The sequence below is a fragment of the Nomascus leucogenys genome, chromosome 5, assembly GCF_006542625.1.
Source record: "Nomascus leucogenys isolate Asia chromosome 5, Asia_NLE_v1, whole genome shotgun sequence".
Taxonomy (NCBI): Eukaryota; Metazoa; Chordata; class Mammalia; order Primates; family Hylobatidae; genus Nomascus; species Nomascus leucogenys.
The window spans coordinates 17,709,896-17,735,679 of NC_044385.1; the positions used below are offsets into that span (position 1 = coordinate 17,709,896).

The window sequence follows — 25,784 nt, forward strand, 5'->3', positions numbered from 1 at the left end:
ACACCCGGTGATCTCATTCTGCGTCTTCAGTGAGTGCAGATCGGGCACCGCTGTGCTGTTTCCCCACAGCTGAATTACTTCCACCTTCATGGCTCCTTGCACGATAGCGATAAAAGACTCAAGCAAAGGATCACCAGTCCCTACGATGTGATACCCTTCCCCCAAATATGCTCTTCACTGAGAAAACTGATTCTCTTCTGTGCTGAAAAAGAAGTAGGGTCATTCATTGGTCCAGACTAGTATAGCTGAACTGGGCTTCCTCCAGTTCTTGGTGTTAGAGAGGCAGGAGGGCGCCCTGATCCCAGCAATAGCTTAGTGGAACTATCAGCTGGCACGAGTCAGCAGCTACTGCCACCAGCCTTACTGTCCTTTTGAGAAGCTGAGGGAAAAGATGAACTAGATCCTGCCTCTGGAGGTCGTGGGGGCATTTCAGGAGAGCTAAGATAAATGCCGTGTGCTGTGTGTGTCCCTCAGGGTATTAACTGCTATAATCCATATTTCCTAAGATCCTTTTTGTTGTAATGTCAGTATAAAATATGCAACATTAGGAATAATACCCTGGGGCAAAGTATAATGCCATATAGTAATAAACTTGCATGCCTACTTTCCTAAATAGATGTATTTAAAAATTAATAAATCATAGGAGCAAAAAAAACTGTTTAGGAAAAGTGAAAAGCTTGGCAACCACCAAATGGTACATTTTCCTGCCCTAGAGATACTTGTCAAACAGTCTTGTAGCTCAGAAGTGTCTATAACTGGCTGCATTTTGCACAGTGATAGGAAGTCACCTGTGTCTACATACGTTGGTGGAACCATATTGGTATGATAGTGCTTTCTCTAGATATGTCTGGGGAGATACCTGACTTTTTGAAAAGCAGACCAGGAAGTAGTCACACATCTAAATGAATGGTATTTCCTTCCGTGTTGTGTCTGGGGAGCTCTTGTAGAAAGTACCCAACCCAGTGTCTGAATACATGTGTGGGTTCCCAGTGATTCTGCTGTTTCTCAGATTACTGGCAGGATTCCTTAGGATAGTCTTTTAAACCTGGACGCAATCATTAGCATAGCTTGTATAGCTTAAGCATTTGTGGCAATAGAGCATGGATGGGATAAGACTTCACTGGAGGTTGCTCATCCAGCTAAGGGAAACAAGTTACTGCCTTTGACCACTGACGTTATTGTGTCAAAGCACACCAGGACCAGTCAGGTACCGGACCTGCCTGGCCATCAGACCAAGCAGTACCTCTTGGGCTGAGCCTTTTCCTGGCCAGATTTTGACTGCCTTGCCAACAGTTTTTCCTAAATCATGCCCTTAACTGCGACTTTCAAGGTTACCTTTTTTTGTATTTATTTAAATGAAGGTCCTATTTTATATTCACTTTTAGAAACTCATTATTTTATAGCAATGAGTGCCACACATTTGGGACTCTCTTTGGACTCTCATTGGTGCCACTTTTTGGCCGCATCCTTCTTCCAGATTTCCTAATAAGAAATCGTTGACCTTCAGCTCAGTGCCTGTCTCCTTTGGCGCAGTGCCCTTGGCTCAGTGCCTGTCCCCTTCTCCTGTGACATCCCAGTTAAGCGTCCACTTCTTCAGAAGTGATTGGCTGGAGTCTGGAAAAATGGCAGTTTTCAGAGGTGCATGTGTGGACACGAGGCTGAGTAATTTCAAGACAGTCCTGCAGCAGGACTGCCTTCCGTATTCTACCCAGGGGTTGTAAAATCTCAGCTGCACATCACTGGCTTTTGGGAAAATGTGTTAATTCCAAGACAGCAAGAGGCTACCCTGATTCTCAGAGTCATCGTCATCTCCAGGCGTGGAGATGATGAATAACCGTTCACTCAGACCCAACAGACACTGCAAACTCCAGATACTCTTATGCTTGGGTAATCCTGATAAGGAAGTTATTTTATAATTATTTTTAGTGGGTCTTTTTCTGATTAAGCTTGTATTACATATTTAGCATCGAAAACATCAAAAGTCCAGCATAGCTGTCATTCTAATGAATACTTTTTATACAGAAATAGCCGTTTGAGTGTATAGTCAACATATCTGTATAAACACACACATACACACACACTTGCACTGTTTGATAGTCTGGCTACTTTACTGCAATGATATTGTGAACATTTTCTATGTTATTAAACATTTTTTCTACATGATGATTTTTTAAAGTGTACCACATTCCATTATACCTACATATATAATTTTAACCAGTCTCTTCTTCATGTAAGATAATTAGGTCATTGTTAACTTTTTTTACCATTATAAAAAACCCTGAAATGGACATGGTATTTTATATATAAATCGTTTTAACACATTTCTGATTGTTACCTTGGATTGAATTCCTAAAAGTGAAACTCATGAGTAAAATAGCATGAATATTTTTAAGGTTTTTACAAAATTTATTTTTTAATTGACAAATAAAAATAGTATATCTTTATTGTGTACAACATATTTTGAAATATGTACACACAGAAATGGCCAAATCGAGCCAATTGACATATGCATTACATCACATAGTTACCATTTTTTGTGGTGAGAACACTTAAAATCGACCGTCTTGGCAATTTCCAAGAATATATTGTTAGTAACTGTAGTCACCATGTGGTACCATAGATCTCTTGAACTTATTCCTCTTATCTAACAGATTTTGAATTCTTTGACCAATACCTCCCAACTCCCACTTCCATCCGCCAGCCCCTGGTAACCACCATTCCACTCTCTCCTATTAGTTCACCTTGAAGTTCACATGTAAGTGGGATCATACAGTGTTTCTCTTCCTGTGCTCGGCTTATTTCACTTAGCTTAATGCCCTCCAGGTCCATGTTGTTGCAAATGGCAAGATTTCCTCCTTTTTAAAGGCAGAATAGTATTTCATCTTGTGTATATGCCACATTTCCTTTATCCACTTACCCACTGATGGCCACTTGTGTTTCCATATCTTGGCGACTGTGAATAATGCAGCAGTGAACGTGGGAGTGCAGGTATCTCTTAGAGATCCTGAGTTCAGTTCCTTCAGGTGTGTACCCAGAGGTAAGATTACTGGATCCTATGGTTGTTCCATTTTTAATTTTTTTGAGGAACTTCCATACTGTTTTCCGTAACAGCCATACTTTAAGGTCTTTGATTCATGGGCAAAATTTCCCTCCGGAAAGTTTATGTGTATTTATACCAAATCAACACAGTGCTCATTTCCCCACGTCCTCACTGACGCTGAGTGTTTGGATGGGGAAGGTGTTGTTCACTGTTGGTCTTCATGAAAGTACATTGAATCAGTCTATTTCCCAGGGAGTAAAACTGACGTCATCTCCACTCTGCTGGTTTAAATAAGGTGGGGGAAGCACTCCATTTCTCAGCTATCACGTTGCAGTTCTTCAGATGCATAGAAGTGCCTGGTGTGGAAGCAGTGTGCCCCAATGTGTGTTAGAACTCTAAGATACAGGCTTCCTGCCCCTGGTGTGCACATACTTCCCCGTTATTCGCTCAAACACTAATGTGGTTGTTGATGAGAAGGAATTTGGATTTTGCAAATGTATTATGGTCCTAAATCTGTTAAAGAGAAATTATCCTGCATGGGCCCAACCTACCCAAGTAAGCCCTAGAAAAGGAACCAGGCTCTTCCTGACAGAAAGCACGAGAGGGACGCAGCTTCAGGAAGAGGCCCCAGTGCGGGGTTGTTGTTGTTGTTTTGAGATGGAGTTTCGCTCTTGTCACCTAGGCTGGAGTGCAATGGCATGATCTTGGCTCACTGCAACCTCCACCTCCTGGGTTCAAGTGATTCTCCTGCCTCAGCCTCCCAGGTAGCTGGGATTACAGGCACGTGCCACCATACCTGGCTACTTTTTTGCATTTTTAATAGAGACGGGGTTTCACCATGTTGGTCAGGCTGGTCTTGAACTCCTGACCTCAGGTGATCACCCGCCTCAGCCTCCCAAAGTGCTGGGATTACAGGCATGAGCCACCGTGCCTGGCCAATCATTGCTGGCTTTTACAATGGAAGAGATCATGTGGCAAGGACTACATGTTGCCCCCAGGAGCTGAGCGCAGTCCCTGGCTGACAGCCGGCAGGGACACAGGACCTCAGTCCTGCAGCCGTAAGGAAACAACGTGAATGCAGATCCCAAGCACCAGATGAGAACCCACCAGTCAACATTTTGATTGCAGCCTTGTGCTGCCCTGAGCAGAAAAGCCCTGAGCCTTGTGCTGCCCTGAGCAGCTGTACCCTGCTCAGACCTCCAGCCTATAGAACTATGAGCTCATAAATGGACCCTGTTGAAGCCACTGAGTTTGTGGTCATTTGTGACGCAGCAATTTAAAAAACATAATAAGCAGCATTTAAAAATTTGAGTGTAGATATCTGTATAGAAACCACAGGCAACATGCAGCTGCGTGTGTTAATGTAAAAATAATCTGTGGTGGACTCAGATCTATGAACTTCTCTAGCAGTTCTGGTTTGCAGTGACTTACTGTCATCCAACAGCACATTTTGTGTTGTGTTTTGTTTGTTTAAGATATTCTCGCTAAGTCACATTTCTTGCACCTGTACTGGAGGCAGTTGATTTTTTGAACATGCTCTTCTTCAATCCATTAACTTTCCTGCCTCTACGCCTTTGTTGATGTTCATGGAAGCAGCATGAAACAATGTTTAAAAATTGCTCCCTGAGTCCCACACATCCTCTTTGTTGGCCCTGGACTCCTGGGCAAATGTTTAGCCCTCAGACCTGTCTCCTCTGCACCGTGAGGGGAATCATACCTATTCTGCCTGCCTGATGGTGGTTACTGTAAAGAACAAATTAAACAGTCATTATGAACATACCTTGTAAATTAAGAAGCTGTATTCAAATGGAAAATACACAGATACGTGTATTCCTAACAGGTGAGGTTGCCTTTAATTTTACTTATAGTGAATTTAAATCATTCCTGTGTTTGAAAGCCAGGGAATGTGTTTGCACGGTCCCATTACCCACAGCTGCTTGTTCTTTTCCTCCTCCGCCTTGACCTTTCCAAACTGAAGCATCTGGGGCTGAGTCACCAGTCGCCAAGGCCACGGGGTGTGCTTGGGGGTGACCTAGAGCCCCTGTGAGCTGAAAAGATGATGGGGGTTTTTCCACGGGCTCCCAGCTGGGTGACTGAGACCCACGAGACCCATGCATGCTGAATACTCGGGCTCCCAGCCTGACACTGCTGTGAGCATGCTAACCTCTGGGTGTTTCTGTTAAAGATTTACGTCCACCTGAAGGAAGGCGGGGGCCCAGATGGCCTGGACGCGCTGAAGAATAAGCCCCAGCTCCACAGCATGGTGGCCAGGAGCCTGTGCCGGAATGCGGCAGGCAAGAACTACATCATTTTCACGGGGCCCAGCATCACCAGCCTGACCCTGTTTGAAGAGTTTGAGAAGCAAGGTTAGTCAAGTGGGGAGCCAGTGGGGACACGGCCCAGCCTCCCCTGGGAAAGTGGTGGGAGAGGTCCAGGTGGTGGTACAGATGCGTGGTGGCCAGCACAAACCACAGGATGCCAGGTGATGAGGCCCTTCCTTGAGGGAGCAGATGCATCTCAGCCACCCTGCGTGGCTGGACCCCGCTGGGCACTAGAGATTGCAAGGTGTGTGAGCCATGGGCTCAAGGTCTAGAGGACATGTCGGCGCAAAGCTCTGTCTGGTCTTCGGGGCATTTCTTTGTGTGCCCCCTGTTGGAAATCTGCAGCCATCAACAGCCTGTGTTCCCTGGACACAGCTTCTAGTAAGGCTCTAGGAAGTCTCCAGAACTCACCCATCATCTATAATGTGGCCCCTTCCCAGGAGACAGACAAGAATTGTGTGAAGACAGGGAACAGTACAATGAGCCTCAGAAAAGTCTTAGGTACTCCGGGTGCTCAGGTGCGTGGTGCATGCATGGCAAAGACTGGGCAAGCCTTCCGTGACTCTGGAAGAAACAGGGGCTATAGAAAAAGAAGATCTGGACCAGTTCAGGGAGCCCCGTGGCAAGCTGCCTTGGCCTTCGCTTTGTCCTGCCTTTGGGGATTTAGATCTGGTCCACTCAGAAGCAGCACAAAAAGTGCCTGCTCCCCTGCAGCAGCCACTAGACTAGAATTGCAGACCGTTTGCTCAGCAGCAGTCAGATATCTGGCCTTAAAACTAGACCCTTTTCAGTAACGAGGTGTAGACAGCTGACATCCTGGAGCCCTGGCAGCTGCAGTGAGGCCGCAGCCCTGGACTTCACTTTTTGCTGGCCTCAGCTGCATCTTACTCATCTGCAAAGCCCAGGGCTTAATAGTTATTTGTTGGAAGAATCAAGGGTAGAGAGATCCGATGACATGAAGTGGGGCTGTGAAAGTAAAGTGAGAGAAAATTGGCCCTGGAGCACAGTACCCAGCTGCTTTGGAAGAATGGTGGGCTCTCTGTTGGAGCACAGGGTGAGAACCGGGACTGCCATCTCTCCTGCCCACTCGTACAAGGCCGAGTGCGGGTACTGCTAGTGTGATGTTTATGTGTGTTCCAGGGCCTGTTCCCTGCCTCACACCGTCAACCTGGACTGAAAGTAGAAGGGGTGTATGTGTGTCTCTGTGTCTTTGTGTGTCTGTGTCTGTGTCTTTGTGTCTGTGTATGCATCTGTGTGTCTGTGTATCTGTGTGTGTGTCTATGTGTGTCTGTGTGTGTATGTGTATGTCTGTGTCAGTGTATGTGTATGTCTATGTGTATCTTTGTGCCTCAGTGTGCATCTGCGTGTGTGTGTGCCCATGTGTGCATCTGTGTGTCTATGTTGGCTGTGTCTGCGTCTGTGTGTCTGTGTGTGTCTGTGTGTGTCTGTGTCTGTGTGTGTCTGTGTGTGTCCATATGTGCATCTGTGTTTGTGTCTATGTGTGTGTGCTTCTGTGTGTGTCTGTGTATCTGTGTGTGTGTGTCTGTGTGTCTGTGCATCTGTGTTTGTGTCTGTATGTGTGGGTCTGTGTGCATCTGTGTGTGTGCGTCTGTGTCTGTGTGTCTGTGTGTGTGTGCCTATGTGTGTATGTGTCTGTGTCTGTATCTGTGTAGCTGTGTGTGTCTGTGTGTGTCTGTGTGTCTGTGTGTGTCTGTATGTGTACCTGTGTGTGTATGTGTATATCTGTGTGTATCTGTGTGTGTCTGTGTGTGTCTGCGTGTAAGTCTGTGTCTGTGTGTGTGTCTGTGTACCTGTGTGTGTATGTGTATGTCTGTATCTGTGTATCTGTGTGTGTCTGTGTGTGTGCATCTATGTTTGTGTCTGTGTGTGTACCTGTGTGTGCATGTGTTTGTGTCTGTGTGTGTACCTGTGTGTGTGTCTGTGTCTGTATCTGTGTATCTGTGTGTGTCTGTGTGTGTCTGCGTATAAGTCTGTGTGTCTGTGTCTGTGTGTGTGTGTCTGTATGTGTACCTGTGTGTGTATGTGTCTGTATCCGTGTATCTGTGTGTGTCTGTGTGTGTGCATCTGTGTTTGTGTCTGTGTGTGTACCTGTGTGTGTGCATCTGTTTGTGTCTGTGTGTGTACCTGTGTGTGTGCATCTGTGTTTGTGTCTGTGTGTGTACCTGTGTGTGTGTGTGTCTGTGTCGAGTGGGGTGGATGCCGTGCAGACAAGGTAGGTGGAGTGGGGATGCTAGAGGACTATCCCGGGACATCGATATGGTTCCCAAAGAGCTGAGTGTGCTGCTCCTGTGGTTCTGAGAAGGGGATGCCTCTTGGCTCAGAGAATTAGGAGGACGGGAAAAGAATCTTCTAGCTGGAAGAAAATATTTAGATACGGAATTTGGATTTTTTTCAAGAGAAGGTTAGGTAAGAGATAAAAAAGATCTCCTTGCCTATTTTTAGAAGCATCTAAAGTGACTGAGCTCTTCACCTGGGGCGTCATCATGTACCTCCTCTGCCGTGACTGAGGGCAGTGTCCTCCAGCGTGTCCACGGGGAGGGTCACTAGTGGCTGCACCCCGCCTCCTCAGGACACAAATCGCATTGGTCTGGGCCACTGTCCCGCCATCCTGGGGATTCTCACAGGCAGCCAAGGTTGAGGAGAAGCATCAGAGCTGAGAGTCTGGTTGTCCCTCCTAGGGCCACACAGACTGTTGTAAAATAAAAGCCAGAAAGGACATTCCTAGAATAATTTCTGTGTTTATGAAGGGATAGATTCATGGAAACTTGAGTGCTGCTGAAATGTTCTTCTTTCCCTCTTACGAACATGCAGCTTCTCTTTGGCTGGTGGTGTAGATTGAGCCCCGTATGGGTGATTTTGGGCATCCTTACCCTTGTTCATGTCATCCTCCTCCCTGTTTTTAAGAACAGAGTCTCCTTTTTACATCTCTAGATGAGAGTAGCTTGAGTGGTCACGTGCAGTTGCTAGGAATGGAGCTGCGAGCAGCAGACCCCACCTCTTTTCAGCAGCCAGACTCAAAAGCACCTCTGGGTGCATCTTCCTTCCCACCTGCCACAAGGAAAGGAATTCAGAAGAGTGAAAGATTCATTCAACTGTCCTTCTTCTAGTGCAGGGTGGGATGCGGGGATGAGGAAAGCAGATGCATGGGATATGTGATGTGTTCAGGTGACCAATGGCACTGTCGGTCCTCCGGGAGCAGAGCAGAGAGTAAAGGCTGAGACTGCTCCCAGGGTCTCTGCGTCCCCTCCAGGCTGCTGGGGAGCAGCTGAGTGCTTGTGGCCCCTGTGGCCTTCTGTCCCAGCAGGGTGGGGCGGGCCCATGAAGCGGAAGGACCTGAAAGGCCTTGAGTCCAGGGTGGAAGTGAGCAAGTCCGCGGTGGGCGTTTGTTCATACTGGTCTCTACCGCCCACCAGTCACCCATGCCAATCTTCCAGGCCTGAGAGACCAAGCGCAAGCTCCTCCCTCAGGAAGCTCTCCACCCACTCATGGAAGGACACTTGGTTTAGTTCACATTCTTGGATTATTCTTTCCTTCGCATCAAATATAGCTTCCCAAGGAGATGGAGGCTCCGTCTGACAGCTTCCTGGGGTGCAGTGTGGACTGGCTCAGCACTGGGCTCGCGTTCAGCCACGTCCTAGTGAGACCATTAGGATGATGTAACCATGGCCAGGTTGGGATGCTGGACAGTCCTGGGCTTCATGCCTGTCTTTGCCCTCCCAGCTGTGAGTCTGGGGGCCTCGCCCTTGTCGAGTCTCAGTTCTTCTTCTCTGATGTGCGTGCCATAACCTATGGAGTGCAGAAGTTCCTTGAAGTAGATGGGATGATGAGTGCACGTGCGTAGTGCTGTGCTGGACACCCAAGTGAGGGTTCAGGTGACAGCTCCTGCTGCTGCTGCCGATCCATTGCTTGTGCTGTAGCCCTACATGCAGTCTTAGCATACTGTATGTTCTTAGGGAGGGGCCTGGGGAGATTGTCACGGGGAGAGACAACAGAGGGATATGAGACCTCAAAACTTCAGCAGTCTCTTTTAGAGGGGTCTCTAAAGGGTCTGACTCCCAAGCATCAGCCTCAGAACCAGGCAGTCCCGTCCTTTCCTTGGGGATGCACAGGGCGCAGGAGCCGCTGGCGTCTCCGATGATGGTGAGTGTGTGATCCTTCCTCCCTCTCCCCCCAGGGATTTACTGCTGCGGCTTGCTCAGCGCGCGGAAGAGTGACTGCACCGGCCTCCCACTGTCCATGCTGACCAACCCAGCCACGCCCCCGGCCCGGGGCCAGTACCAAATCAAGATGAAGGGGAACATGTCCTTGATCTGCTGGTACAACAAAGGACACTTCCGCTTCCTGACCAACGCCTACTCCCCGGTGCAGCAGGGTGAGTGCAGGCCCGCCATTGACACAGCGGGGCGTGCTGGGATTGGTTGAGCTTGGCCGAGCCCAGCGCTGCAGTGGATGTGGCGTCCACTGTGGGCTGTGCTGCTCTGGGGTCAGACTACCCTCGGTTATTCCCCAGCGTCTGGGGCCGCGCTCCTAAGTGTGGCGGCTGTGTGGAAGCAGCGGGTAAGCAGCGAGGAAAGAGCTCTCCGTTCGCTGTAAGCTGTTGAGCGGTGCAGGCTGACGGGGTTTGCAGGTGGCTCAAGCAGCCCCTGGAAGCCCCCAGGTTGTACACGGGGTATGATAATGGGCTGCATTTGAATGGCATTTCACTTTATCGTCTGGGATTCTGTGAAAAATCTGTTCTGATGGAAGGAAAAATCCACCGTTCTTATCTTTCAACGTCTTCCTTAGAAGTTAAGCATGTGCGGGCCGGGCGCGGTGGCTCACGCTTGTAATCCCAGCACTTTGGGAGGCCGAGGCGGGCGGATCACGAGGTCAGGAGATCGAGACCACGGTGAAACCCCGTCTCTACTAAAAATACAAAAAATTAGCCGGGCGTGGTGGCGGGCGCCTGTAGTCCCAGCTACTCAGGAGGCTGAGGCAGGAGAATGGCGTGAACCCGGGAGGCGGAGCTTGCAGTGAGCCGAGATCGCGCCACCGCACTCCAGCCTGGGTGACAGAGCGAGACTCCGTCTCAAAAAAAAAAAAAAAAAAGAAGTTAAGCATGTGCGCTGTCTGGTTCATCCGCTGTTCCCTGATTTCTTCATTGATTTTACTCAGGATTTAAAATCCATTCTTAACAAAGGGACTTACTTAGCAAGGAGCCTATGCTTAAAGTAACGTACAGTGAAATCATCACTAAACCACTGAAAAGAACACTGAAAGGACAAAGGGGCCCTTGCACAAGCGTTCCCAGCTGTGCCGTGCTTGGGGGCAGCCTCCCCTGCCTTCACACGGAGGCTTTCCTCAAGACAAATGACGATGAATGAGGTAGAAAACAAAGGCCTCTTTCACCTTCACTTGTAAAGGAACACTGCTAAGGAGCCCAGGTGTTTGTGTGCGGATTTGTGCTCTCATGTACGTGTGTGTGGTGTGTAAGCTTGCCTGGCATGTTGTGTGTGGTGTGGAGTGTGTATGTGATATGTATTTTTGGTGGTATGTGGGTGTGGTGTGTGTGTATATATTTGTGTGGTGTACTGCTGTGTGGAGTGTGTGTGTGGTATGGTATGTGTGGTATGGTGGGTGTGGTGTGTGTGTCTATGTTGGTGTGTTGTTTGCAGTGTGGAGTATGTGATATGTATGTTTCTGTGACGTGTGTGTATATATATTTGTGTGTGTGGTGTGGAGTGTGTATGTGATAAGTATTTGTGGTATGGTGGGTGTGGTGTGTGTGTATATATTGGTGTGGCTTTGCAGTGTGGAGTATGTGATATGTATGTTTCTGTGACGTGTGTGTATATATATTTGTGTGTGTGGTGTGGAGTGTGTATGTGATAAGTATTTGTGGTATGGTGGGTGTGGTGTGTGTGTATATATTGGTGTGGCGTACTGTGGTGTGGAGTGTGTATTATGGTATGTGTGGTATGGTGGGTGTGGTGTGTGTGTCTATGTTGGTGTGTTGTTTGCGGTGTGGAGTATGTGATATGTATATTTCTGTGACGTGTGTGTGTATATATTTGTGTGTGTGGTGTGGAGTGTGTATGTGATAAGTATTTGTGGTATGGTGGGTGTGGTGTGTGTATATATTGGTGTGGCGTACTGTGGTGTGGAGTGTGTATTATGGTATGTGTGGTATGGTGGGTGTGGTGTGTGTGTCTATGTTGGTGTGTTGTTTGTGGTGTGGAGTATGTGATATGTATGTTTCTGTGACGTGTGTGTGTATATATTTGTGTGGTGTGGAGTGTGTATGTGATATGTATTTGTGGTATAGTGGGTGTGGTGTGTGTATATATATTGGTGTGGGTGTACTGTGGTGTGGAGTGTGTATGTGGTATGGTATGTGTGGTATGGTGGATGTGGTGTGTGTATTGTTTGTGTGTTGTGTGGTGTGTAAGTTTGTATGGTGTGGTGTGTGGTCTGTGTGTTGATGTGGTGTGTGTATACACGTGTTTGTCTATGTTATGGGCATGGTGTGCTGTGTGTGGTCTGTATGTGTGGTGTGTGTATATGTATATTTACATGGTGTGGTGTGTGTAGTCTGTATGTTTGTGTGGTGTGTATACACGTGCATGTCTATGTTATGGGTATGGTGTGTGTGTGGTGTGTGTGTGTGTTGTGTGTGTGGTGTGTATGTTTCTGCGGTACAGTTTGTGCATCTATGTTTAATGTATGTTGCTAGTTTATTCCCATCCTTCACCTCCCGCCAGCTTAAGTTGCATCATGCCTCAGTGGAGATTGCGATCGAGGGACCCCAGCAGATGGGCGTCAATACTCGATTTGGGTGTAGAGGGTTGCAGGGAGCTGTGCTCTTGAGTGCTGTGTCTAGGATCAGTTGAAGAAAGGTTTGAGCCAGGCATGGTGGCACCCACCTGGAGTCCCAGCTACTCAAGGGGCTGTGGCAGGACATTGCTTGAGCCAAGGAGTTCAAAGCCAGCCTGGGCAACATAGAAAGACCCCTATCTACCAAGAGAAAAAAAAAGGAGGAGGAGGGAGAACGAAGAAGAAAGAGGAAGAGGAAGTAGAAGAAGAACGGAGATGAAGAAGAAAAAGAAAGGCTTGGAATTGGCCTTGCAAGCTGAAGGCTAGAGTTTGGGTTGAACTCCCAGACTCCAGTGATTAGGGTCTTGGTGTAGGATGAGGGAATTTCCAGGGAACATGTTTGAGAGTCAGGGGCAGGAACTGCTTCCTATCAAGTTATTTTGTTTATTTATTTATTTTTGGGACAGGGTGTTACTCTGTCACCCAGGCTGGAGTGCAGTGGTGCTATCATAGCTCACTGCAGCCTCCAATTCCTGAGCACAAACAAATCTCCCACCTCAGCCTCCCAAGTAGCTTGGACTACAGGTGCATACCACTGCGCCCGGCTAATGTTTTTTTTGTATTTTTTGTGAGACAGGGTCTCACTATGTTGCCCAGGCTGGTGTCAAACTCCTGGCCTCAAGCGATCCTCTAGCCTCAGCCTCCCAAAGTGCTGGGTTTACAGGCATGAGCCACCATGCCCAGCCCCACCAAATTACTGTAAGTGATGACCTCTGAAAAGGTATCTCAAGGCAGGACATCACATTCATCTGAGCTCAGTGAAAGGAGATAATGAAGAGAAAAGAATGCGGCTGGAGAGGTTCAAAATCCTCTCCAGGATTTAAGATGACAAATGTTTAAAAGGCTAATTTTAAGGGTTGGAGCTCTTAAAGCAGACACCAAAGGAGCATGTAAGGAGGTTATTGATGGGGCAATTGATTTTTGAATCTGTTGAAATTTAGTGTTCGTGTTTAATGCACTTACAATTTCTGGATCCAAAGTATTTTATTTTACATCATAAAGTTCAGAATCCTAGTGTCCCTTAAAAATCCCAAGGAATGACCACAGCATCACTGTAGCCCCCCTCCCCACTCCGGGGGCCCTGGTCCCCTTCCCCAGTGCCTCTAGAAAGCACTCCCAGGGAAGTTCACACTTGCTCAGTGAGCACTTCAGGTGGGTGCTTCAGGTGGGCACAGACCTGGGTGTAGCTGGAATGAGCGGGAAATTGCCCAGGGGAAGGTTAGGTTCGCAGCTGCTCCTCCCCAGGAAATCTGTTTTGGGGTTCACATCTTAGAGTTCTTTTTCTCACGAAGAGAGATTGTCTTCTGTACCCAGAATTCCTTCCCTTTGGATGTGCCATAATTTCTTCAGCCCCCATCAATGATCCACTTTTTCACAACATTAATAATGATACAGTGATCTCTTCATACATAAACATTTGGGCACATCTTTGATCATTTCCTCAGGATAAATCCAAAAGCGGAAGTGCTGGGTCAAAGGGTGGGATGATGTCAAGGTTTCTGGTGATGTGTTGCCGCAGGCTGTACTTCTCTACGATCGCAGTGGGCACAGGGTGTGCCTCCAGCTTTACCAGCACTACTTTTTATTTTGTATTTGTCATTCTGACAGGTGAAGATGCCCCCAGATTTTAAATATCAATCACTCTGACTGCTGGAGAGGTTGCACATCTCTCCATGTGTTGATTGGCTAATTTCGAGTGATTTCTTTATGTTCCTTACAATTTTCCTTTTGAGGTATTTGTCATGTTCTCATTCACTTGAAAGGAAGTTTTCTGCCTATAGCACATTGTTTTCTGTATTTCATTTCCTTTTGTTTTTATTTATGATTAGTATTATTTAACATAAAAAAAGAGTTTTCATTTCTCCATAGGCAGATCTGTTGATATCTTCTCTGCTCTCATGCTTTAGGTCTCTCCTCTGCCCCAAGGCCAGATAAGTATAAGTTCACCTGGCTGTTTCATGGTGTAATTTTGTGCTCTTTACCATAATCCACTTCAAATTTATTTTGATGCATGGCATCAAGTGGGCCTCTACTATTTTGTTGTTGTTGTTTAGTGGGCAGGCTGGGTTGACCCAGCAGCTGCACCTCTGTGCCTAAACCATTTATTGAATAATTCATCCTTTTCCTATTTATTTTAAATCTCACTCAGGGCCAGGTGGCTCGTGCCTATAATCCGAGCTACTCAAGAGGCTGAGGCAGGAGAATCTCTTGAACCTGGGAGACAGAGGTTGCAGTGAGCCGCGATTGTGCCACTGCACTCCAGCCTGGCCGACAGAGAAAGACTCTGTCTCAAACATGTGTATATATATATGTTTATTTATCAGATGATAAACTGAAACATCATATATTCTAAAGACTGCTTCTCAGCTCTATGTTATATTCTGTTCTATTATGACCGTATATACTCTGGTTGAAGTTGAGCAGAATTTCCAGTTTTAGGAAATATGTAACTAGGTATGAACATTTTAGGAATTGGTTTATTATTTTTTACTCCAGATTCTAAGGCAACATGAACCTTTTTGTCACAGAGTATGAGCATACAGGCTTTTTAAAAAGTTAAATGCAGGCCAGGCACAATGGCTTATGCCTATAATCCTAGCACTTTTGGAGGCCAAGTTGGGAGGATCACTTGAGTCCAGGAGTTTAAGACCAGTCTGAGCAACATGGCAGAACCCCATCTCTGCAAAAAATACCAACCCCCCCAAAATAAATTAGCTGGGCTTGGCGTAGCTGTAATAGTCCCAGCTACTGGGGGTGGGGGTTGGTGGGGCACTGAGGCAGGAGGATCACTTGAGCCCAGGAGGTAGAGGCTGCAGTGAGCCGAGATCGTGACACTGCACTTCAGTCTGAGCAACAGAGTGAGACTGTCTCATTTTAAAAGCTGTCACATGTCAAGGGATATTCCCATTGTGAGCCAAACCCTTTTGCTTTTCTTCCAAAATCCACCCTGGGTCTGTCATTTTCCTCCTGGCGTCTGCCCATTTAGGATTCACATTCACTAGGACTAGTGAGAAGGCAGAATGTCTGCATATGAATATGAGTCAGGTCTTGATTCATTCACTTAAATTTGCAGAAGGGTAGCAGGAATGTCAGTCAAGCCGCTAACAGTCGAAGAAGGTGTTAAGACAGAACAGCTGTTAGAATGGGAAGACAGGGCCATGTCGATCTTGAGCATCACAGAGACAGACGTGGAGAAGATAGACTGTGTGCAGACCCATATAGCTCGAATACAGCGTCCACCACAAGCCTGTGCATGACATACACGCCATTCTCAGTGATTCACTCAGTCAAGACAGTCACTATCAGATTCCCTCTTGCTAATATTGCCAATGTTAGCAATCAGAAGATGTCACAGGACAGCTGCCTTGCCTTTTTCAACTGGAGTACTGTCTCAGAATCCAAAATATCACAGGGAGAGGAGGGTGATCTGGTTTATAAACTGGGGAAATGCTCAAGGAGAGGATGCAGATCTGATGTGGAAACAGCTCAGTTTCAAGCTGAAATCCCCATGTTAAATTTAAAATTATGAAAAAGAATGGGAAGCAGGCCGGACGCGGTGGCTCACGCTTGTAATCCCAGCACTTTGGGAGGCCGAGGCGGGCAGATCACGAGGTCAGGAGATCGAGACCACGGTGAAACCCCGTCTCTACTAAAAATATATATATAAAAAAAAATTAGCTGGGCGTGGTGGCGGGCGCCTATGGTCCCAGCTACTCGGAGAGGCTGAGGCAGGAGAATGGCGTGAACCCGGGAGGCGGAGCTTGCAGTGAGCGGAGATTGCACCACTGCACTCCAGCCTGGGCGACAGAGCGAGACCCCGTCTCAAAAAAAAAAAAAAAAAAATGAAGAGTTAAAGAAGGTCTCCCATGTCCCGTGGTGAGGTAGATTGGGACAGTGACAGTCCAGGAGCCTCTGCTGTTACTGGGCTGAAATCAGGAGGTGGAAAGCTGCAAGGTCGGTGGCTGTGGGGACGGGGCTATGGGAAACCCCGAGATCTTCGGAGAGCGGCCCTGACTCACTGGAGACACTAATGACTCAGAGCCGGGCATCCTGAGTTCCGGGAAAAGAACTAAGGGGATTTCCATTTCTTTATAGGGAAGATCTCACCTGCTCACATCCACGTGGAACCCTAAAGAGGCCAGAGCCTCCTGAGACCCAGAGAAGGTTGTCATTGGAGGTCACAAACCAAAACAGAGCTGGGGATGGGAGACCGGCACGGGCCATGTGCTGGGGCCCCGAGTGTGAAAAGGGGTTCCTCCCGCTCGGTCTTGGAGGCGGAGGCAGCTGAGATAAGGGGCCGGGGACAGGAACCCTCAGGAGGGGCGTTGGAGAGAGACAGCAGTCCTTGGGCACTGCAGGCCCGCACGCCCTTCCTGGCGCCTGGTGCGCTGAGCCCTGGAGAACGCCCCCACTGCGGGCTCCCGACAGCAGAACGTCTCTCAGGAGGAGGGGCTCCATCAGCAAGAGAAGGAGCCTATAGTCTTCCGGCCAGGAGGAAGCTGCAGTGTGGGGGCTGCCATGGTTTTCTGGCCCTTGGAGAGAGCTTTAGGAAACGCGTTGCCGGGGCCCCTTCCCCGGTCCTGCATCTCTAGGGAAGGCCTTGGCAGCTCAATTTCCCACAAGCTGGCCAGTGTTTCTTACGTGTGAAATGCTGCTGTTTCTGAGGAAAGAAGGAAAGAGCCCGGCTCAGGGTATGTAAGCAGATCCGCACAGCCCTCGTCTCCTCAGCCACAGTCCCTCAGTGAGAGCTGTGGGGGCGGGAGGGGGCTGGCCCCAGACGAAGCTCCTGTGGACCTGCAAAGGACATGCCCGTTTGACTTTGACCTTGTCCATTTAAGTATTGCTAAAATTTCACAATCCCGTGAGCTAATCCCTTAAAAAAAAAATACAGAAAAATAGCACTGTGCCCGTAGTCCCTTGCTGCTGTGAGGGAAGGCCAGTTCAAGGAAACGGTAGGTCAACTCCAACCACGCTTGAATGGCCGCGGCTGTCAGGAAGAACGCGTCCTTCCCATCTTCCGTGTTGTCTGCGGTGGGTGGCGCATATGGCAGGCCTGGGAAGCCAGAATGGCAAGCAGTGGCTTGGCAGCGGGGCAAGGAGGGCTCAGGGGTCTCCGTGTGCTTCTCAGGCCCTGCTGGTAGGATTTGTTCATCTTGCCATGACCTTCGTGGTGCCTCTGGGATGCATTCCCAGTTGTACTTAGTAGAGGAAAAGGTGTTTGAGGGTGTAGGGCCCCCAAAGTTCGAGGAGGCATGAAAGGATGGAGCTGGGGGATGGGAGGGTTGAAAAGGACAGCCGCCTCCTTCTTCTGAGCCTCTAATTCCTTTTGGCTGAGCGTGGAGGCTCGCACACGTAATCTCAGAGTTTTGGGAGGCCCAGACAGAGGATCACATAAGGCCAGGAGTTTGAGACCAGCCTAGGCAACATGGTGAGTCTCTATTTTAAAAAATTGTTTTAATTACCTGGGCGTGGTGGCATGTACCTGTGGTCCAAGCTCCTTGGGTGGCTGAGGTGGGAGTATCCCTTGAGCCCAGGAATTTTAGGCTGCAGTGAGCTATGATCATGACACTGCACTTCAGCCTGAGTGACAGAGCAAGTCCTCGTATCTAAAAAATAATGATAATAATTCCACTCTTTTGCTTTTTTATTTTTTATTTCATTTTGAGATGGAATTTCACTCTTGTCACCCAGGCTGGAGTACAATGGCAGTGATCTCAGCAAACCACCACCTCTGCCTCCCGGGTTCAAGCGATTCTCCTGCCTCAGCCTCCTGAGTAGCTAGAATTACAGGCGCCTGCCACCATGCCCAGCTAATTTTTGTGTTTTTAATAGAGATTGGGTTTTGCCATGTTGGCCAGGCTAATCTCAAACTACTGACCTCAGGTGATGCCCCCGCCTTGGCCTCCCAAAGTGCTGGGATTACAGGCGTGAGCCACCGTGCCCAGCCTCCTTTTGCTTTTCTAAATTGACAAACAATAATTATACATTTTCACGGGGCACATAGTGATGTTCTGATACATATAATAGATGGTGATCAGATCAGGGTAATTAGCATATCCATCATCTCACACACTTATCGGGGGATTTATTAAAGGATGCGAAACCACAGCGTAGATGGGAGGAGTGAGGTCTAGTGCTCTGTGCGGGGTGACTCTGTAGTCACCCTATGTGGGGTGATGAGTTGCCGACACCGTTTGGCTTTGATGAAGGCAGGTGGAAAGGGCTCTGTGGTGCTATCTGACCTCAGCCACCACCTCTTCTTCCTAGCACCCCCTCACCCAGCCTGGCAGAAGGGGGAGGGAGGGAAGAATGAGTCCTGCCCCCGCTTTCACTCTTTCAGGGCCCAGTCGGGTGCCGCACCCTTCCCCATGCTGCTTAGAGCCCCTTCAGGCCTGCCAGGGTCCTACAGGCCTGTGAACCCCCATGACTTGGGGTGCTGTGTCTGGGCCGGCACATACCATGGCACTCACCTGACTCTGATGCTTTCCTCAATCCCTCTGAAGCATCTGGTGGTTGGTGCTGATTGTTCTTCTTCAACTCTCCCTCCCCTCCTCCTCCTCGTCTTCCTCCTCCTCTGCTCTTTATTAAGTTGGGGGCAGCTAAGCTGGACGAAGATAGGCACATTTACAAATTGTCATTAGGAGAAGGTGCTGAGGAAGGGGCTTCTCTTGTCTCTCACCTTCAGGAGTCATCATCAAAAGGAAGAGTGGGGAGATCCCATGCCCCTTGGCCGTGGAGGCGTTTGCTGCTCACCTGAGCTACATCTGCAGATACGATGACAAATACAGCAAGTAAGTGGCCGGGCGCCTCCACCACAGAAGGGCTCTCGTAGTTGTGCCATCTCGGAATAGATGTATTGGCAGATGATCACTAGTTTCCCCAGTGTAAGAACTGCAGGATGAAGACCCTGAGAGGTAAGATCCTGCCCTCAGCCTGGGCTTCTGGGCCTCGCCTGTGCACACCTGGCTTTACCTGGAAGTCCTCTGCCCAGATACTCTGCGTCCTCCACTCTCCCAATGCCGGGTTCACATTCCCTGTGCCTAGAGGCACCCTTTCCTTTGCTTACCTGAACCGAGCTGTCCCTCAGCAGTGAGCTCAGACCCCAGCCGTTGGCATCGCTTGCCCCAGTCCTCTGTCCTGAATTGCTGTCCTCCTTCCCCACATCCCTAACACACTGGGCATCAGCTCGGGCACTTCTACCCCAAGTCATATGTGTTCTAGCACGGGTGCCTTAATTTTCTCAAATATGGATGCCTGTTTAGATCACCAGATGTGGTCTCATGTTCAATATACACATAGTATGCATAGTTCACACACAGCGTAGATAAGAGCCACAATGTGCGGACGTCCAGACACCCACGATGCCACCCGTGACCTCATGCCATTATAGCCACCATGATGGGAACTCAAAAAATGACGGCTGTTGAACATTGAAACTATTAAATTCCTGGGATTGAGCCTTACCACTTAGAACAGAGTTGGACTAACTCAAAATTGGATATTGACCGAACCCTCTTTGAGGGTAACCTGTACTTCCTGGCCTTTTTCATGATAAAGAGGGAAAAACAAGGACCTGGTTCTCTGTGGAAAACTCAGCCTGTGTGTGAAAGGTAGTCCCACTCCTTAGGGATTCATTGAACAAGTCTTGTTGAACGCCTACTATTTGCTGGGCACCTTTCTAAATTCCATGAGGTTGTTACGAAGACATTGGCATTCAGTTCACTGAGCACCTACTATGTACTGGCACCTTGCTGTGTTCTGTGAGGTTGTTCTAAGGCAGCTGGCATTTGTAGAGTAGATGTCTGTGGTGCCTGCTCTGTGCTGGGCATTTCAGTCATAGTGAGATATTGAGGATACCGATCCTCCCGTACTTCATACACGGTGCAGAGGCAAACTCACAAATGGAGAAGACAGTGCAGTGAGTGAGGCCTGAGGCTGGGGCTCCCAAGAAGGCCAGTGTCCTCAGGGTCCGGGTGGGCTTCCCGGAGGGGCGACCTCTGTACCTTCATCTGCAGGGATGGCAGGGATGGCAAAGGTACACTCGGGAACAGGGGAGTGCCCTGCAGGGGTCTGGAGCTGAGGAAAAGCTTGGCCTTGGGGGAGTGCCAGCTGCACAGCACGCGCAGAACACAGCCTCGCAAGGAGCATTCAGCAAGCAGGGAAGCTGGAGGGGCTGGCAGGCGCCTGTCCACTCCAGGGCTGTGCGCCACCCCAGGACACCTAGCACCTGGCTTTCGGGGTCTCCTCCAGCAACCTTGTTGTTTTCACTTCCTTGGTCTTAAATGAAGTTCATTGTGACAAAGCCCCCAGCTAGAGCTCACCAAACATCCCAAGCCTGACTCCTGCCCCCACAGCCCTCCTGCTTCTGTCGGGGGCGAACCTGCAGCGTCGCATGGGCCGTGGTGAGGGAGGCCTTTGGGATGCATCTCTGGGTGCCATGAACCATTGGGTCAGCCGTTCTTATTCCCTCTGTCCTCAGGTATTTCATTTCTCATAAACCAAACAAGACCTGGCAGCAGGTGTTCTGGTTCGCCATCAGCATCGCCATCAACAATGCCTACATCCTGTACAAAATGTCAGACGCCTACCACGTGAAGAGGTACAGCCGGGCGCAGTTTGGAGAGAGACTCGTCAGAGAGCTGCTGGGCTTGGAGGACGCCTCTCCGACCCACTGATGCTGGGGGTGCAGGACTCGGTTGGGGAGGGGTGAGAGGAGGAGGAGAGCCTGCCGTTCCAACTTGCCCGTCAGAGACCCGGACACGGCCTGGTGTGTGGCTTGCTGCCTGGGAGGGATGCACAGGGCCTCTGGAGGGACAGGACGGACCTGGTCACAGGACGGTTGCTGTCCTCATTTGCATTCCAAGAAGAGCATGTCCTCCCTCGAGAAACAGTGCCGCCGGCATGGTGAGCACCTACATCCACGTTCTCAAGGGCAGATTCTCTCATGACATCCATGGAGCTTGCGAGGCAGCGTGGACTGGTGACTGCGAAGGAAGGCCCCCATGGTAGAATGAGCTGGAGCATGCTCTAAGAGAGATGCCTGCTTCCTAAAGATCTACAGCAATCTGGGACGTGGTTCAAGTTCATGACTTGAAGGAAGCAAAGATGCTCTGCACGGTTACAATGGCTCGGGTGTCGGGGGAGGCCGGAGGGCTTTCCAGCATTTGCCTCATGCGAGCACCTTTGAGCCGGTCTCTTAGAAGAAGACACATCCTGGGAGTACAGTAGTGAAATGGGGAGTGGGTACCCATTCTGAAAAACGAGGCATTCCTGCTCATTCCCTCTGCTTAGCTGGTGGGCAGGGGAGAAAGGGAAATGCCAAAAACTTGGAGTGAAGGATGATGCTATTTTTTATTTTTAAATATATCTTCAGGTTATTTTCTTACTGTTGCTTCAGATCTAATGTAAAAGGCAGATGTCCCCTCCTCTCCACCCCCAACGCCAACCCCGGCCTCAGTCACGCCTCCTTGCATGATCACAGTTCTGTGTTCTGGCCTGTGGCAGGGCCGGGAAGGGCCGCTGGCTTCCAAACAGATGTGGTTGCTCTCCACGAGGCCCATGGGGAGCCCGTGGGCCCTAAGCTTTGTCGCAGATGTCGTCATTGGCAGAATTACTTGTCTTGAAAAATAAGTAGCATTGCTGAAACACACAGCCGAATTCTCTATGATGGCCATTTGCTCATTGTCTTTCCTCTCTGTGTGTAGTGAGTGACCCTGGCAGTGTTTGCCTTCACAGAGTGGCCCCTCAGAACAACAGGGCTGGCCTTGGAAAAACCCCAAAACAGGACTGTGGTGACAACCCTGGTCAGGTGTGATTTGACATGAGAGGGTCAGAGGCGGTTGCTGACCGCAGGACTGGAGAGGCTGCATGCCCGGCACTGGCAGCGAGGCTCGTGTGTCCCCCAGGCAGATCTGGGCTCTTTCCCAACCCAGGTTTATGCGTCTCCAGGGAAGCCTCGGTGCCAGAGTGGTGGGCGGATCTGACTGTCACCACAGACCAGAGACAAGGAATTTCTGGGATCACCCGGTCCCCCTTCAACCCAGTTGATGTAACCACCTCATTTTTTACAAATGCAGAATCTGTTCTACTCAGGCTATGGGACTCTGTTCCTCGTCCCCACTCAGTTATTGCGAGTGTTGCTGTCCGCATGCTCCGGGCCCCACGTGGTTCCTGTGCTCTAGATCACGGTGACTCCCCCGCCCTGTGGTTGGAATTCGATGCCACGGATTGCAGGCCAAATTTTAGATTGTGTTTCCAAACACCCTTGCCGTGCCCTTTAATTGGATTGAAAGCACTTTTACCACATGGAGAAATATATTTTTAATTTGTGATGCTTTTCTACAAGGTCCACTATTTCTGAGTTTAATGTGTTTCCAACACTTAAGGAGACTCTAATGAAAGCCGATGAATTTTCTTTTCTGTCCAAACAAGTAAAATAAAAATAAAAGTCTATTTAGATGTCGATTCTCTGTTAATACGTGAATTGGTTTAAAAGGTCAGGGAACAGGCGGGGTGTGGTGGCTCGTGCTTGTAATCCCAGCACTTTTGGAGGCTGAAGCGGGCGGATCTCTTGAGTCCAGGAGTTTGAGACCGGCATTGGCAACATGGCGAAAGCCCATTTCTACAAAAAATACAAGAATTAGGTGTGGTGGCACATGCCTGTAGTCCCAGCTACTCGGGAGGCTGAGGTGGGAGGATCTCTTGAGCCACTGCACTCCAGCCTGGGTGACAGAGCCAGACCCTGTAACAAGAAAAAAAAACAAGGTCAAGGAACAAAAATACAAGCTACTTTTTTAAAGACTTTATTTTTTTTTTGTTATATAATCTGGTGTATATGATATTAACTGTTCTTGGTGTCTCAAGCCACTGAGCAGTTTATAAAAGAAATTTTTTTGAGCTTTGGCTAATAGAAATACATCTTGATGTTGCAGTTGTATGAGTGCAGTTGTATTTGAGGTGCCTGTTTCATTGAAGACACTAGCAGGCCTGCCTTCCAGCCTGGTGGTTTTCCCTCTTCTAGTTTGTGTCGTGTGTCATTCCAAATGAGCAGGAAGACGTGCTATTCTGACAGGCAGTGGGTGGCTGCATTCCCCAGTCATGAGAGAATAATTGCACCATTGTAGTGCTCTGTTTCTAAAATGGCAGCCACCTGTTGTCTCATACATGATGGGAAAAGGCAGCTGTTGAGCCAGGTCTAGTGGAGGCTGCAGTGGCCACTCCAGGTCTCTGGAGGAATGGTGTTGACTGAGAAGAGTTTCTCTTCTCCATCCAGAAGGACAGAATAGCATGTAGGACTGACTGACAGAACCTCCAGGGACCTGGACCTTGCCTTAGAGATGTGATTCAAAGTGGCTTTTTGGAGTGACTGTAGTTGAAGTGCATCTGGTTCCAGTAACTCCCTGGGTTCAACAGCCCCCAGGTTGATGCTTGATTGGCTTTTCAGTAGCTGGCCATCCCTGGGGATCAGGAAAGAGCATCGTAAGTGGTCTTATGACAGAGGGAGCCAGCGTGGCCCTGGCCGAGTATATGGGGCTGGCAAGCACCACTGCACACATGGCAAGTGAGAGCCCGTTCCACTCAGATCCAGCCACTAAGCCAAGCCGATCCCCTGCAGGATGTCTCTGCTATAGGCTCTGGAAAAAAAAAAGATGGAGCAATGAGCTTCCCAGCCTTATGCAAAACAAAACACCCACAAAAACTTCCAAGTTTCTCCAAAGAGAATCTGCATTTCCCTGCAACTCACAGGGAATTGAACCTGCACTGAGCTTCACAGGGCTTATGAGACCTTCCCATTAGTGTAGTTGTGTTTGGGGTCCGGTGAGGTCCTTCTTAGGCAAATTTAATTTCATTGAGTGAATGTATGTTTCTGTTTGGTGCCTACTTGATCAGGTTTCATATTCGACTTTCATTGTCTTTCCCCACACTCTGCTCCCTAAAAAGCCTCGATTTTGGCCAGGCACGATGGCTCACGCCTGTAATCCCAGCACTTTGGGAGGCCGAGGCGGGCGGATCACAAGGTCAGGAGATTGAGACCAGCCTGGCCAATATGGTGAAATCCCGTCTCTACTAAAAATACAAAAATTAGCCGGGTGTGGTGGTGGATGCCTGTAGTCCCAACTACTTGGGAGGCTGAGCAGGAGAATAGCTTGAACCCGGGAGGCAGAGGTTGCAGTGAGCCAAGATGGCACCACTGCACTCTAGCCTGGGTGACAGAGCGAGCCTCCATTTCAAAAAAAAAAAAAAAGCCTTGAGTTTGAACAACGTCTTCCCGTGGTCCATGGGACATTATACTAGGGTCATCTTTCAAAAGTCAGGCAAGTCATATGGAAAAGTCTTGGTGGCTGGGTCATTCTGAACAAACGCGTCCAGTTTACTGACTAAATCAGATGAGGCCTGGTCACCAAAATTGAGTTAACGCTGCCGCGTGCAAGAGGCAAGAAGATCGCAGGCCCCCAGGACAGAGCCTGGAAGGTTCTGAATCCTTCCTGCGTGGCCCGTGTGTCACCATCCTCCCCAGGGACCCAGGCTCAGCCCCCAACAGTGAAGGGGGTTGCCAAGCATCAGGCTGAGAGGAAGCAGGGCAGACCCAGGAGGGCCATGGGGCCTTGCGACTCGGCAAGCCTCACACATTCTCCTCCAGTCTGCATTCATGGCAAAAAAACATTTCCCCACTGGCCTGGGATTGGGGCTAGAACAAGTCAATGACACACTGATGGGGTAGAAAGGTGACCTTGGGTGTGGTACTTCCCAGATCTGTCTCCTGCATCCTCGAGGGTGGTGTGTCTGAAGGGTGTGACAGCAGTGGCTAACAGGCAGGCACACTTCCAGGCGGCTTGGGGTGGCCCCTCTGCCCCAGAGCCTTACTCCTCACAGGGATCCCTGTGGGTTAGGCATGGACTGTCACCACGCCCCGGTGCAGAGGTGCAATGGCTCGCCCAGGTAAGCTGACCCGGGTTTGCCTGATGCAGGAGGCTGCGTCCTAACTGCTGTGGGCACTGGCTGTCCCGATTCATCACGAGGACGGGGGATTTTATCCCTGACTTACCTGACAACTTTCTAGGGGATTTTCTCCTTTCCATATCCAATCCTCTCTGCTGATCCAAATACTGAAAACAATCATTATGAGCTCCGGGACATCCCCCTCCGCCTGGGTCCTTTTCTTGTCCTAGATGGAGGTGGGTGTTTTGGAGCTTAACTACTGAAGCTAAAGTTCACCTGGTAGGGAGCCACTATTCTGGGGGGCATTTGGACAGGGTGAGTCCTTGGCCATGCCAGACCCTGAGCCAGAACCACAGCACTTTCCTCACCCAGACGGCCCCAGCTCACAGCATGGGAGAGTGGGATCAGGTGGGGGAGTGGAGCCAGCTATGGAGTCTCATCAGAGTGCCCTGGGATCTAGGCCAGAGGCGCCGTCTTCACCCACATGCCAGCTTTGTGGTTCTGGTCCCTCTTCCTTAAGCAAGGGCTTGCCAAGCCTTGGCTGTGGAAAGCCTTAGCCTTGTGTAGTGGGAGTTCCAAACGAAAGAAGCCCCCAGAAGTTCACAAGGTAG

The 25,784-nt window shown here is 49.2% G+C and overlaps 1 protein-coding gene across 1 annotated transcript in view; it reads left to right on the top strand.

Moving 5' to 3' along the window:
- The window catches only part of PGBD5 (piggyBac transposable element derived 5), a 105,059-nt gene extending 82,364 nt beyond the window's left edge, over window positions 1-22,695 (top strand). The window contains exons 4-7 of the mRNA XM_030812713.1: window positions 5,226-5,406; window positions 9,557-9,754; window positions 18,920-19,025; window positions 20,714-22,695. Of these exons, the coding sequence (XP_030668573.1) occupies window positions 5,226-5,406; window positions 9,557-9,754; window positions 18,920-19,025; window positions 20,714-20,909 (681 nt within the window). The 3' untranslated portion in view covers window positions 20,910-22,695. The remainder of the gene's footprint in view (window positions 1-5,225; window positions 5,407-9,556; window positions 9,755-18,919; window positions 19,026-20,713) is intronic.
- The last annotated feature ends 3,089 nt before the right edge of the window (window positions 22,696-25,784 follow it).